This window comes from Mesoplodon bidens (genome assembly GCF_964165515.1).
Source record: "Mesoplodon bidens genome assembly, chromosome: 4".
Taxonomy (NCBI): Eukaryota; Metazoa; Chordata; class Mammalia; order Artiodactyla; family Ziphiidae; genus Mesoplodon; species Mesoplodon bidens.
This window is the reverse complement of record NC_138160.1, coordinates 34,708,966-34,723,147: the sequence shown is the minus strand read 5'-3', so window position 1 is coordinate 34,723,147 and position 14,182 is coordinate 34,708,966. Positions and strand designations below refer to the sequence as shown.

The 14,182-nt window shown below is 36.0% G+C and overlaps 1 protein-coding gene across 3 annotated transcripts in view; it reads left to right on the top strand.

Moving 5' to 3' along the window:
• TTC33 (tetratricopeptide repeat domain 33) overlaps nt 1-12,618 on the top strand; it is a 40,707-nt gene extending 28,089 nt beyond the window's left edge. For all 3 annotated transcript variants that reach the window (XM_081232998.1, XM_081232997.1, XM_081232999.1), the window contains exons 3-5: nt 5,615-5,696; nt 7,492-7,623; nt 10,581-12,618. In XM_081232998.1, coding sequence (XP_081089124.1) covers nt 5,615-5,696; nt 7,492-7,623; nt 10,581-10,934 — 568 coding nt within the window. In that variant the 3' untranslated portion in view covers nt 10,935-12,618. The remainder of the gene's footprint in view (nt 1-5,614; nt 5,697-7,491; nt 7,624-10,580) is intronic.
• Nucleotides 12,619-14,182: the final 1,564 nt, after the last annotated feature.

The window sequence follows — 14,182 nt, the reverse complement described above, 5'->3', positions numbered from 1 at the left end:
CTCCGCACCCCTGTTGCTGTGCTCTCCTCCGCTACTCTGAAGCTTTCCCCCTCCGCCACCTGCAGCCTCCGCCCGCGAAGGGGCTTGTAGTGTGTAGAAACCTTCCCCCCTTCACGGCTTCACGGCTCCCTCCCACTGGTGCAGGTCCCGTCCCTATCCTATTGTCTCTGTTTATTCTTTTTTTCTTTTGCCCTACCCAGGTATGTGGGGAGCTTCTTGCCTTTGGGGGGTCTGAGGTCTTCTGTCAGCGTTCAGTAGGTGTTCTGTAGGAGTTGTTCCACGTGTAGATGGATTTCTGATGTATCTGTGGGGAGGAAGGTGATCTCCGCGTCTTACTCTTCCGCCATCTTCCTCCGGGCCCCCTGTTTGTATTCTCCTAATATTTTTTAGTATCTCATACGTATTTAGTTTTGCAGTTGTCCATAAAATGTTTTTTATAGCTGATTTTTTGGCTGAAGATCCAGTCAAGACTCATACGTCGTTACCTGTTGTTAGGTGTTTTTAGTCTCTTTCAATTTAGAGCTGGGTCTGAGACTACATACAGTTAGTGGATCAAACTTTGTATGCCATCTATTTTTCTAAATAAAGTTAAGTCAGGCAGCTATAATTGAAGTTCAGGTTTTTTTTTGCTAGAATATTCATGGTGTTGTTTACTTTCTGTTGCATCACATCATGATATATATAATATCTGGGTGTCCCTTTAGTGATGCTAAGATCAGTTACAGCATTCAGGGGAATATCAGCCTTATCTTCCATTGTATAGTTCTGCATCAATCTTTTCCCTAATGATTTTAGCATCCACTGATGGTCATCGTTTAGATCCATCTAGATCCATTATTTCATAAGTGATGATTTTTAAAATTCTAATATTTCTCCTGCATTTATTAGCTGTTTTTTCTCCCCGTTAAGAACTTTCCTTCATCAGCATTTGTTTAGAGGTTTATTTTTATGTTTAAGTTGTTGAAGGAAAAGTTTTTTGTCCCTTACAAAGGTTTTGAAAATAGTGTTCCTGTACATGTCCTCTTATTGTTTACAGTAGTTTAAGAGTAGTTGTTCATTTCAAGTAGAGCTTTTAAGTGTATGTTTGTGTGTGTGTGCGTGCACCTGCATATATTTTGGATACTAGATTGAGGAGAGAATATATGAGAGGCTGCTGCTGTATTTGTTTTTCACTATAAGGATTTCCCCTTTTTTCTATACGACCAAAATTTTAAAATTATGATTCTAATTGTTAAACACCTAGGCTAGTTTCAGAGGATTAAACAACCTGAATATGATTTGTATTTTAGATATAATCTTTTTATACTTAAAAAGTACTAGTGTCATTTGAATTCTTGATTAGTTTAGAGATTGCTAATTCTGATAACTAAACCAACCTGGAACTGTCCCTTGTGCATCTGGCATATTAATAGAAAATCTGAAGGGGAGTTGTATAGACGAGTAAATATAATACTTATTTTTCCCTCAGTGGCTTTTTTTCTTAATTGAAAGAAATCAGTGTGAGTGATATCTTGAGTTATACAACCTTCCTTCTAAGGTGATCTCATTTCCAGTCAGCTTGACATCAAATATAATATGTGTATTCTGTTTGACCTCCAAAATACATTTTTTCTTCTTTAATAAATATTATTCGTGGCACACTTTCTTCCAAAAGAGAATTGTAATGGCCAAAGGGTAACTTTTCTCCAGCTTTATTGAGATATAATTGATATATAACACTGTGTAAGTTGAAGGTGTACAATGTGATGATTTGAACATGTATATTTTTCAAAATGATTCCCACAGTAAGGTTAATTAACACATCCATCACCTCATGAAATTACTTTGTTTGTGTGTGGTGAGAACATATAAGATCTACTCTCTTAGCAACTTTCAAGTATGTGATACAGTCCTGTTAACTAGAGTGACCACACCATGCTGTGCATTATGTCTCTAGAACTTATTCATCTTATAACTGGAAGTTTATACCAAAGGGTTACTTTTAATATCTAACAAGGGAGGATCCATTTGGAACAGTAGTAATCAGTCTTTAAGTATTATGCTGTAGAGGGAAGCATTTGATTATTTCAAGACCTGAGAAGATGTTTTGTGTATGTGTTATATATGTTATATTAAAATATACTGGAAGGGTATACAATAAAATGTTAACTGTATTAACTTTGGTTATGATCTTTGGGTGGTGAAATTGTGTCTTTAATTTCTGTGTGTGTCTGTGTGTGTGTGTGTGTGTGCGCGTGCGCACATAGCCATGCCTACTTTCCTCTGTTATCTGGTTCTTCTCTATTTGTATACCCAGGGAAAATTTTTTTATATCAAAACAGGTATCATTTACTCAGGTAAAGAATATAAGGAAGACCTGATTTAAGAATATTTTTTGTTTAAAAAAATACTGAATACCAATATAAGCCACGAGTGCAATTTATAGTTGCCAGCACAGATTTGCTGTCTTAGCTGCCTTAAAAGATGTACATGTGCAGATCAAGGAAGGAAGAGGTCCATTGTAATCTGCAGGCCCTGTCTTCCTCCTCCTTCCCTTTTCCTCCTCTCTGCAAGCTGTGGTTTTTATCCCTGTTTAAGAGTCTGCCAGTAAAGTTCAGACCTTCTCTTTCCTTCTCTGTGTCTTTCTTTTTTTTTGCTAAGTGCAATACCAGGTGAAGTCCTTGTATCTTTTCTCTCCATCCTTTTTAAGAGGGACCTCTGGCTTAAAGGAAGCTGCTTTATCTGAAGGGTCTGGGAAAGAAAAGACTAAGAATGGGCCCCTTTAGGCATTAGTACATGAATCCAAGCAGTGTGACCTGATAGGTGGTGATGGTACAGAAGGAGCTAGTTAATTAATTCTGTAGAGTTAATGGTATTTTAATAGAATAATTGGAATTCATAAACAAAGAATTTTAATGGTACCTGAAAAGATACTTAAATGTCTTACTTTGAAGTGCATTTGGTGGGTCTAAGCTAACACTGACATGACAATTATTTAAAAATAATTGTGAGCCTCAGGTTCCCATGCAGGGTAACTGGAAAGTAACGGTGGGACACAGTGGTTTAGCCAACGTGTGTATATCACGTGCTAAGCAGAGTTTGTGTGGAGAATTGTGTGCCAGCCACTCAAGCCTGTGCAGGCCAGGCTAGTGGGTATAGCCTGACTCTGCACAGAAGTGCCAGGGCCTGTGGAAAGCAGAGCAATGCATGGTGCACTCCAAAAGGATCTCTGAGTGAGATGGAAGGAGGAGCACTGAAGGACAGTGGCCAGTGAGACGGCATGTCTCCACTATTACTTCCCACTTGGGGGACCCTGGCTCTAGACAGGTGCTTGAGTTTGGCAAAATCCTTGATAGAGAAGTAATTTTCACTTAGTGAAGCTTTTTTTTTTTTTTTTTTTTTTGCGGTACACGGGCCTCTCACTGTTGTGGCCTCTCCCGTTCCGGAGCACAGGCTCCGGACGCGCAGGCTCAGCGGCCATGGCTCATGGGCCCAGCCTCTCCGCGGCATGTGGGATCATTCCCGGACCAGGACACGAACCCGTGTCCCCTGCATCGGCAGGCAGACTCTCAACCACTGCGCCACCAGGGAAGCCCAGAAGCTCTTAAAGGTTTGATTTGTGTCCTAAGCATAGGTCTGTTGCAGGCAGAGACAGGGGAAAACATACAGCATTGTGGTAGCACATCATAAAAATGAGGTGAATAATGGTCTCTCTGTCTTTAGATCATTGGTAGTTCCTAAAATTTGAGTAGTCTTTCACCCAGAGTTAAACAGTCTTCAAGCAAATACCCCCTCGGGGCTCAGCAGGGACCCCTGTTAGGGAAGAAGATATTAACAGTGGTTCTGATAATCATTTCTAGGTATTCAGATGTGGTTTGTCTAGAAACAAAGACTGCCAGCCATTGTGGGGTGAATCTTCAGCTTATTGTTATACTGATACCTTATTCTGCTGCTACAGAATAACAGTAGCAATTGCTACAACCCATGTGGCGGTTAAGGCAGGCTTTCTGTAGTGCACTTGTGCGCACTGTCCACCCTCACCCCTGCTGCTAGCCATGGAGTTGGCAGTGTGGCAAAATTATTCTAAGATAGCTGCCACCCTTTTGCCGTGTGCCATGGTGGCACAGGACCCTGGAAATGGTATTGCCATTTGTATTATTTACTAGTAAAGGAGTGCTGTAGCAAGTTGGAAGCAGAGATAGAGAATGTACTTTTTCATGTTTTTCAGCTTTGTATTTTCTACCAGATTCTATCTTTATTTCTTTAGTTTTCTGCTCCCTGCTTAAATAATAATCAGTGCAGGTTAGCCCACATTTTGGTTGTTATGTTTGGTTTGGATCTTCACATAGAAGGTAGGAAATTATACACTAGAATACAGAGAGGAAAGGAAGGGTGGCAAGAAGAGATTTAAGAGAAGACAGTACATGATAGGGCTTAATATCACAGGAGAGGTCTTATCAGTGGTTCTGAACTCTGGTTTTTATTAGCATAACTTGGGGAACTTTAAAAAATACAGATGCCTGGGCCCTACTCCAAGGATTTGTTTTCATTGATCTGAGACAGGGACCAGCATATACGTGTGTGTGTATGCGTGTATGTGTGTGCACGCACGTGTATTTTTTTCCCCTCCAAAACCTCCCTAGATCATCTGTATGTAGCCAGGAATGAAAACTGGTGGATTATATATTTTCTGTTTAGCTCTAGAAGGGAGAATGAGTAGCATTGAGGGGAAGGTACAGGATAGAAAGTTTCAGCTCATTATAATGAAGAATATTCTAGTAATTTGAACTTTGTCCTCCTAGAAATGATCAGGTATACATGAGTTAACTGCTTGGGAAGGATGCTGTGAAGGTGACTGCTTTGGATAATATGCAGGACTTAGTCATTCCTTAATTTTATTAAAAAAAGAAAAAGTGCTACTGTGCTTCTGCAGATTTGGCATGGAGTATGCTAAGATCAGTTTGGGGCATATTCAGTTTGAGATGTCTGTAGGGAATCTAGGTAGAGGTGTTAGCTCAGAAGAGAGTTGTGACTGGGAGAACATCAGTGAAAAGATGATAGTGGAAATCACTGTCTTCATACTGTTTTTCATTCATGTGACCCATATCTTATAAACTTACCATTTATTGATAGTGATAAATAAGACATGGTCCCTGTGTTCTTGGAGCTTATAGACAAAAAATCTTAAAACTGAAGAATCTTTACAGAATGACCTGGCAACATCTTAAATTGTCACCTCCTGTCAGCTAGATTGCTGCAGTAGAGCCAAGGTTTGTAATTAGATTATAAGTTCTTGAGAGAAATCCTTTGTAATACATCTGAAATGAGTGACAACACATGCAGACATTGAGGTTGGTGAAAAAAAGAAATTCTGGTGGTGATTTCTTAGGCCAGAAAATAAAATCTTGAAAAATTTCAAAAGTCTTTTTTATTTAGGTTTTGCTTTTTTCTCTTTTGCTGTCCTTTCCCTTCATGTCTTAAATTTTCCTGCTTTTGTAACATCACCATTATCAGTTCTTGAACAGAGCTATTTCTTGGTAAACAATTATTCCTTATTTTCTGATTTTTAAATTTGGTCATGTACTCTCAAAGACATACTGAAAATATAATATTAATGTAACTTTAACAACCATAGATACCGAGAGGCGATTCAGAAGTGGGATGAAGCACTACAGTTAACCCCAAATGATGCTACCCTGTATGAGATGAAATCACAGGTAATAATTATGAAGAATTTCCCTTTCATTATGAAATTGCACTCACTATGTCTGGTGAGCGGTGATGAACCAAAAGAGCATTTCCTCCCATTTTCTTTCTTTTTTTAAAAAATTATTTATTTAATTTATTTACTTTTGGCTGCATTGGGTCTTCATTGCTTCGCACGGGCTTTCTCTAGTTGCGGTGAGCGGGGGCTACTCTTCGTTGCAGTGCACAGGCTTCTCACTGCGGTGGCTTTTCTTGTAGCGGAGCACAGGCTCTAGGCATGCGGGCTTCAGTAGTTGTGGTTCTCGGGTTCTAGAGCGCAGGCTCAGTAGTTGAGGCACACTGGCTTAGTTGCTCAGCGGCATGTGGGATCTTCCTGGACCAGGGCTCAAACCCGTGTCCCCTGCATTGGCAGGCGGATTCTTAACTACTGCGCCACCAGGGAAGCCCAATTTTCTTTTTTTTTAAATATAGTTTATTTGGGAGAAACATATGTCACCATATTATTTATGGCTCTTCCTCATGCATCAAATTAGAAGTTTGTTTAAAACACTTCACAATGAAGCTAACTTTTATTTCAGCCTAACTGCTTAAGATATGAGCAGATGGATGTCTTTTAAAAAGTCACTGGTGATCTCTTAAATGAGTGAAATGTGTTATTTTTCCTTGGAAATTAATTGTAGTGGACTTAGCAATAACTCAGTCTCTTCAGAATGAGGATGGATTGGATTCTAGATGATGATATTTCTCTAAAAATGGCCTAGTCCATAGTAAAAGGTCAGAATAAACTCAATTTATTAATATTATAAAAATAACATTTCTACTTAAAATTACAGTTTTAATATTTTGTGAGAAAGTTCATAAAGAAAACTTCTGAGCACTTGTATTAGATTATCCAAAAGATGTTTAATATCTCAAACAGAGAATTAAACATACTTCTGGCAGGGAGTGGTTGCAGTTCAGCCTTGATCCACACACCTAGCATATCATTTAGATGACGATCCCAAACATAGGGCACATCCTTTTTCAGCTTTGATTGTAGTTTATGCAGGAAAAACCCAAATAAATTATTTCCACTGAATGGAGTGCCGTGAGGACCTTCATTTGGATAAGTCTTTAATTTTTAATCTTAAATATGTATATATTAAAGATAGGATTCGTGGCAAGCTATATGAAATGAGTTGTTTTATTTGGAACCTGATAATGATGGTGTCACAAATCTTGTGAAACGCAGATGGGCACAATATTATAGATAAAAGCCAGCCCTTTCCCATAAATTGAGGTAGAGGGTTCTGCAACTCCCTGATTTGTATGATTTGAAGAACCCAGTTGTGGGGAAGCTGGTGGAGTGTTTAAATGATTCTTATAGCAGAAAGATGTTCACTAGGGACAGGATGGGTAGTTGAACAAATTTAAATTTACCTAGTTTGACAGCAGGACCTGGAGTTCCTTAAAAATACACATTGTAAGTAGAATAAATAGAAGGGGAATTGGGGTTCAAATAGCTATGAGCCACCATGGCCAGAATATGACCACCTGGTTTTGACCAGATGGACAGTAGGTTTCAACAGTTGAAAAGGGAATGCTTTATATTTTTCATAGTTATTTCAGAAGTAGGAAGAATATAATTTCTAATCCTGAATAGCAGAGAAGGGGGTCAAACCCACTAAAATGTTATATTTTCCAGACTAAAAATATATTTTTAAAAATGAAAAGAGTCATTTACATACAATTATCCATTTTTTCTTTTTGGCTAGTATTTAGTTTGCTAATTTATGAAGGGTTTTGTTTCTTCTTTTTTGGCTTTAGGTCCTAATGTCTCTTCATGAAACGTTCCCAGCAGTTCATGCTGCGGAAATGGCTGTCCAGAGAAATCCACATTCATGGGAATCTTGGCAAACTTTGGGACGTGCTCAGCTTGGATTAGGAGAGATAGTCTTGGTAAGTAAGTCAGATGATTACAGTGATGACATTTTATTTTGACATGCTTTTCATCAGCTGAACCAAAATAAATAGTCATTTATCAAGTGTACACAAAAAGTAAATAGCAAAATAATCTTTTAAAGGTATTAATCCATAAACACAGATCAGTTATAACCAAACATCTTTTTCCATTACAGATATCAATTATATCAGGATCAGAATATTTTTCAGGTATTTGACATCATGGGAATTAAAAAAATATTAACATGAAATGTAGGCATTTGGTAAACCTTATTTAAATATAAAACAACTTTTAGGTTAGTTCCTTGCATCATTAAATTTACCACATTATAAAGTGGTATTAGTATCACCATGGAGACAAAAACCACTAAAAGATTATGCTGAGGAAGGAAGAAAGTGAAATACGGGAGAGTAATGGTGATAAATATTCAGACTGAAAAATTGCTAGGCTTAGTGAGGGGAGAAATGGGGAAGGGTAGAAGCTTATGAAAATGAAATACTCATTGTGTAAATTTACTCTAAACTGGTACTTGATGCATTTCTCACCTTGTCTGGACTATACCTTGTAGATAGCAAAGGCTTGGTAGGTCAGAGTTGGCTGTGAGCATTGTCCTGTTTTTGTTTTTCTTTTGACTGAACTATATATACCTGACAGCTAATTTCCTAAAAGACTTCTGTAAATCTAATATAGTGGTGCCAGATTTACTCTTTGTCATCAAAAATTAAGATTTTTCATGCTTTTATTAGCTTTTTACAGTTAAAAACAAAACAAGCAAAAAGTCCCAAAGAAGTTTCTTTAAAGGCTAAAATTATTGGTAAATCCTGAATTTAACATTACTAATAATGGCTTTAGTCAGTTGTAGATAACTTAGATTTTCTGTAACTCTTGTAAATATATCATTATTTCTAATTACCAAAGAAGGTATTTGTCAAATTCTCAAAAATCATAAGGAATTTTGATGAGAAAAGGATTGCTTAAAGTAAAGTAACTTAAAAATGATAATCTGAAATAAAATTCACAGTGATGGAAACAAGTTAAACCAAAGGTTGTTTTCTTTCCTTGCCATTTAACACAGTCATCTTTCCTCTTTTATCTGAAGACTTAAATCATATCAGAGTTGGAAAAAGAAATTCAAGGAATTTAGTTTTCTAACAGATTAACAGCAAAACAAAAGTCTATTCTATGATACTTTTTACCCATTTCTCCTTTATTAAAAACTTACAAATCATTATCTGTTTTGCTTGTAAGTAATGGGAATGGGAAAAATCTCTAGGACATAATGTTTAGCAAAGATTGTCCTATAAAGAAAGAAAATAAACTGCAGGTGAGACAACAGAGATACTTTGAATAAACCAATAAAAGTAAAATTATTCAATATTTTAAGTTTTTAAAATAGGAGTACCAGTTGTTCAACTGTTATTTTTTCCGCTTGATACATTTCTTTCTATTTATATTGTGAAATTCTTGGAATTAAAAGTGTTTTTTCCCCCATTTAATATAGTTTTAGGGCTCTACTTGAAAAAAATCCAAATTTGTAATTTTTATATAAACTTAAGCTGTTCTTTTGAAATACTAGAATGGTTAAAAAAATAACTTATTGTCATAATGAAGGGAATACTGTAAAAAATATATTGAAAACAAGCTAAAATTTCTAACATCTCACAGTTCTTTCTACATATACATATGGACAAAAACATAAGAAAATATATGGGTAAATAGAACAGGCAGTAAATTAAAAGTCAGTAGTTATATATACATCTATGAGTATTTAGATTTTTATGCGGAGCTGGGTGTGTATGTTGGAAAATGTTCATAGGCTTAGTTTGTTTTTCATTTTCTAATTCTTTGAGGTATAAAGTTAGGTTTTTTCCTTGAGATCTTTTCTTTTTTTTTAACATAGGCATTTATCATTATAAACTTCCACTTAGTTTTGCTTGCTGTATCCTATAGTATCAGGATGTTACATTTTAATTTTTGTCTCAAGATATGTTTTAATTTCTCTTTTGATTTCTTCTTTGACTCACTGGTTGCTCAAGAGTGTGCTGTTTTATTTCCATGTATCTGTAAGTTTTTCCAGTTTCCTTCTGCTGTTGATTTCTAGTTTTATTCCATTGTAGTCAGAAAAGATACTTGGTATGTCTTCTTAAATTTAAGACTTGTTTTGTGACCTAAGATGTGATCTATCCTGGAAACGTTCTTTGTGTTCTTGAGAATAATGTGTATTTTGCTGCTGTTGTATGAATCATTCTATATACGTCTGTTAGGTCCCTTTGGTCTATAGTGTTGTTCAGATCTTCTGTTTCCTTATTGACCTTCTGTCTGAATGTTCTATCCATTATTGAAAGTGGGGTGTTGAAGTCTCCTACTAATACTTTGTTGCTGTCTATTTCTCCCTTCAGTTCTGTCAGTGTTTACTTTATATACTTCAATGTTCTGATGTTGGGTGCATATATATTTATAATCATTATATTTTCCGGGTGAATTGACACTTTTATCATTATATAATGTCCTTCTTTGTCTCCTGTGACATTCAAGACATGTTATCTTTATTGTGATCTAAACTCTTGGCTTCAAAGATATGCATTCCTGGTACCTTTCTGATCATGGGTTAGCCCAGGAAATCGCCAGATTTATATATTTGCTGATCTGCAGAAGCTGAACAATGCATTTGCCTTGTTTTGAGCCATAATATCAGTACCTCTGTTTTAATAGACTTCCAGTCCTCATCAACAATTTGTCAGCCACTTTCTTTTACACTCTTTGACTCTTTTTTTTTTTTTTTAATGTAACCATCATCTAGTGGGTAGAGAACAGCTCTAACTTCCATCTTTACATTCTAATACATTGAGGAAAAAAAAGAGAGAGAGAGAGAGATGGATATTGTGGATTATATTAAATACACTCCTTTTTTAAAACTAAGCAAACAAAAAATCTGACCTTTTCTCCTCCCTAGGCAATTCGAAGTTTTCAAGTAGCCCTTCACATCTATCCAATGAACCCTGAAATATGGAAAGAAGACCTTTCTTGGGCAAGAACGCTCCAGGAGCAGCAGAAGGTAGCACAGAGGATTAAACAAAGTGAAGCACCAGCAGAGGTAACACATTTCTCACCAAAGTCAATTCCTGAGTATGACTTTGAAAGTGAGGAGATTGTAGCTGTTTGTGCAGCTATTGCTGAAAAACAGAAGACAGTTGAAGCAAATAAAACAATGGTTATTGTGTCGGCTTCTGGGACTGTAGAGACTGTGACTGAGAAGGAAGATGGTGCTGCTCCACCAGATGGCTCTGTTTTTATCAAAGCCCGATGAAGCTTAGCAGGAATCATTTGAATCTATCTTTGCCACCTAAATTTTAGCCATTGGGGCATTTAGAGAAACAGGGCAAAACTCCTGTTTGTAAAATAAGTGTTTCAGATGAGGCATATAAAAACTAGATGGAAGAATTATTGTGTAGTGTTTGGACTCTGCTTTGATAAGCTATGATTTCAGCTTCTTAAGATTAAAATCTGAGTACAGTGGTTTTTTGATTAATAAGCTTAATTTAATCCAAATATATAAGTGAATGCATTTTAAAGATACAAGTTGAAAAGGAAATTCTCAAATAGTGAATAACTTGATGGCCAGTGTAATTAAAATATTGACTTGTTGGCTTTTATAATAAAGGAAGTAGGCTTCTTTCCCTGCTAGAGATACACTGCTGTTACTATTCACTCTTCTTTTTCTCTTCTTTCATTAGCGTAAGTCTGTCACAAAGCTTGAATCTTTTGGACATTCATTTTGATTCAAAGTTGTCATTTGGTTATATGTGGGATCCTTGAAAGTTTGACTGAAAATGCATGCAAATCTGTACATTCTGAATATTTTCTGAAGTTTCTCTTAATTCTGATTTGTGCTTTTGTTTTGACTTTATAATTATTTATAACAATGGTAGTTGCTGGTTTCAGTATTTGTTAGATGTGTGAAATACTGATAAATGTCAGAATCATGGTTTTATTTTTTAAATTATTAAAGTAGATAGAGTAGTCCTTAGCACCAAGTGAGTCATTTTTAAGATGTGCATTTTTTAAAACGAATGGCTCTTATAGACACATTATAACAAATTGCACTGCTGTTGTCCCAGTCAAAAGCAGTTATTTTCTTTTCCTTATTTTTACAAGATTAAAACCCTTGAAAATAACATCTCTTGATATAACTTTCCAGCTGATAGTTTGGAATTCCTTTTCTAGTTAACTTTTCTGGAACTACTCAGTGAAATGAGAAACAATCACAGTTTTAAATAGCTAAATTATACCTTTCTAAAAATTGGAGAAAAAAAAAAGTAGAGATTTATTAAAGTGCCAATGAATGAATACCTTAGGCACAACACGCATAGAAACTGAAATGTGATTTATGGTTCAGTCCCATGAGAAGAAAGGATATATTGCAGAATATATTTCATTGAAAGGCCACAGTCACATCCACAAGTCAATACTGTCATTGTGAATATTAATTGTTACTTTTATGCCACATGTATGTTAGTACAGTAGAGCTGCTGTGTACTGTTACTTCTGAAACTCAGGAAGCTATTATTGGTTTAAAATTAATTTTATCCTTGTTAGAGAGGAAGTAAGTTATTTTAAAGAATCTCACCTTACCCTCTGAGGGCATGCACATGTAATAGTGTACATTTTTCTGAGATGATTTAAAAACATTTCTTTTAGTGGAATGCTTACCTCTTTCTTTCAGAGTTGGAGAAGCCAGCACTTGCCTTGGAAAGTATTATATTTTTTCCCCAAAGTTGTATCAGAAAGTTAGCTCTGGTTAAAGAAGTTAGTTTTAGAAAGATCCAAAAAACAAATATTAATTATATTTTATTTTGTTTAATAAGGCATATTCTCAAAGGGCAGATAGTTGGGTATCTAGAGAAGTGAGCACTTACTATTTTGTACGTTGTTTTGAGTAATGGATGTTTATTGTATAATTTGTGAATAAATAGGTTTTTTCTGCATTTAAAGGTTTGCCTATTATTTTGTTTTGTTAGCTTTTGAAAACTTACATTGATTTATTTAATTCATTTCTTATGTGAAAATAAAATATGTAAGGCACCTTGTACGGTGTCTTGTGTATGAAGTACTCAGTAAGTGCTAGCTGTTTCTATGAAGAACTTGAATTGGTTTTATTTAACCTCACCTTCTTCTGATTTTAAGAAAGGAGGAGAACTTCTTTGTAATCTTTTCCTTTCGTGAAAGTGAGAAGTCACTACTTCTGATACTGCAGGACAGATGGCTTTCAGTCAAGGACTCTTCTTGGTGTAAGGTCTATACCTCAACCCAAAAGAAGCAAGACCCAGGATGGAGTGCATGTAGCCACTAAATTCTGTTTATGAACCTAGCGTTTCCTCTGTATTGACATCAGTAGGCCAGGTTTGTCTCTTCCTTACACAGAGATAAGACATAAGATGGTTTAGATGCAAGACGGAGGAGAGAAAGAAATAGTGAATTATACAGAAGGAAGGCACCTCATTTCTTCAGGCCCCAGAAGGTGCTTAGCTAACACTCTTCTGTGTGTGAAGAGAAGAATGCATACATTATTTTATAAGGATGTGAATACCGATAGATCTTTACCAGGCTTGGTAACGATAATAGCAAATTCTTCTGAATCTGAGAGAAAAACAATTGATGTTCATGATAAAGATATAATTAAATATATTTAATATACTTTCTGAAACAGCACTAAACACTAACATTATATTGAACATAATTTGTAGTATTCTTGTTTGAAAATTGTATGGCATAGACACTCATTAGTCAGAACACTACACATCCAGACCATGCCTGATGATTGGAGAAACATATATTATTCTCTAGACAACAGGTTCTTTCTGTTGTTGTTGTTGGTTTTTTTTGGCTGCACCTGTGGCACGTGGGATCTTAGTTCCCAGATGAGGAATCGAACCCGCACCCCCTGCAGTGGGAGCACAGAGTCTTAACCACTGGACTACCAGGGAAGTCCCGACAACAGGTTCTTCGATTATAGAGTATTTATCTTAAATGTGCTAACACTACATAAACATTGAAAAGTCATGCAAGGTATAGATCACAGAACCTGGATCTACTTTTTTTTTTTGAATTTTTGAATTTTATTTTATTTATTTTTTTATACAGCAGGTCCTTATTAGTCATCCATTTAATCACATCAGTGTATACATGTCAATCCCAATTGCCCAATTCATCACCCCCCGCCCACCATTTTCCCCCCGTGGTGTCCATACGTTTGTTCTCTACATCTGTGTCTCAATTTCTGCCCTGCAAACCATTTCATCTTTACCATTTTTCTAGGTTCTACATATATGCGCTAATATACGATATTTGTTTTTCTCTTTCTGACTTACTTCACTCTGTATGACAGTCTCTAGATCCATCCACGTCTCTACAAATGACCCAATTTCAGTCATTTTTATGGCTGAGTGATATTCCATTGTATATATGTACCACATATTCTTTATCCATTCGTCTGTCGATGGGCATTTAGGTTGCTTCCATGACCTGGCTATTGTAAATAGTGCTGCAGTGAAGATT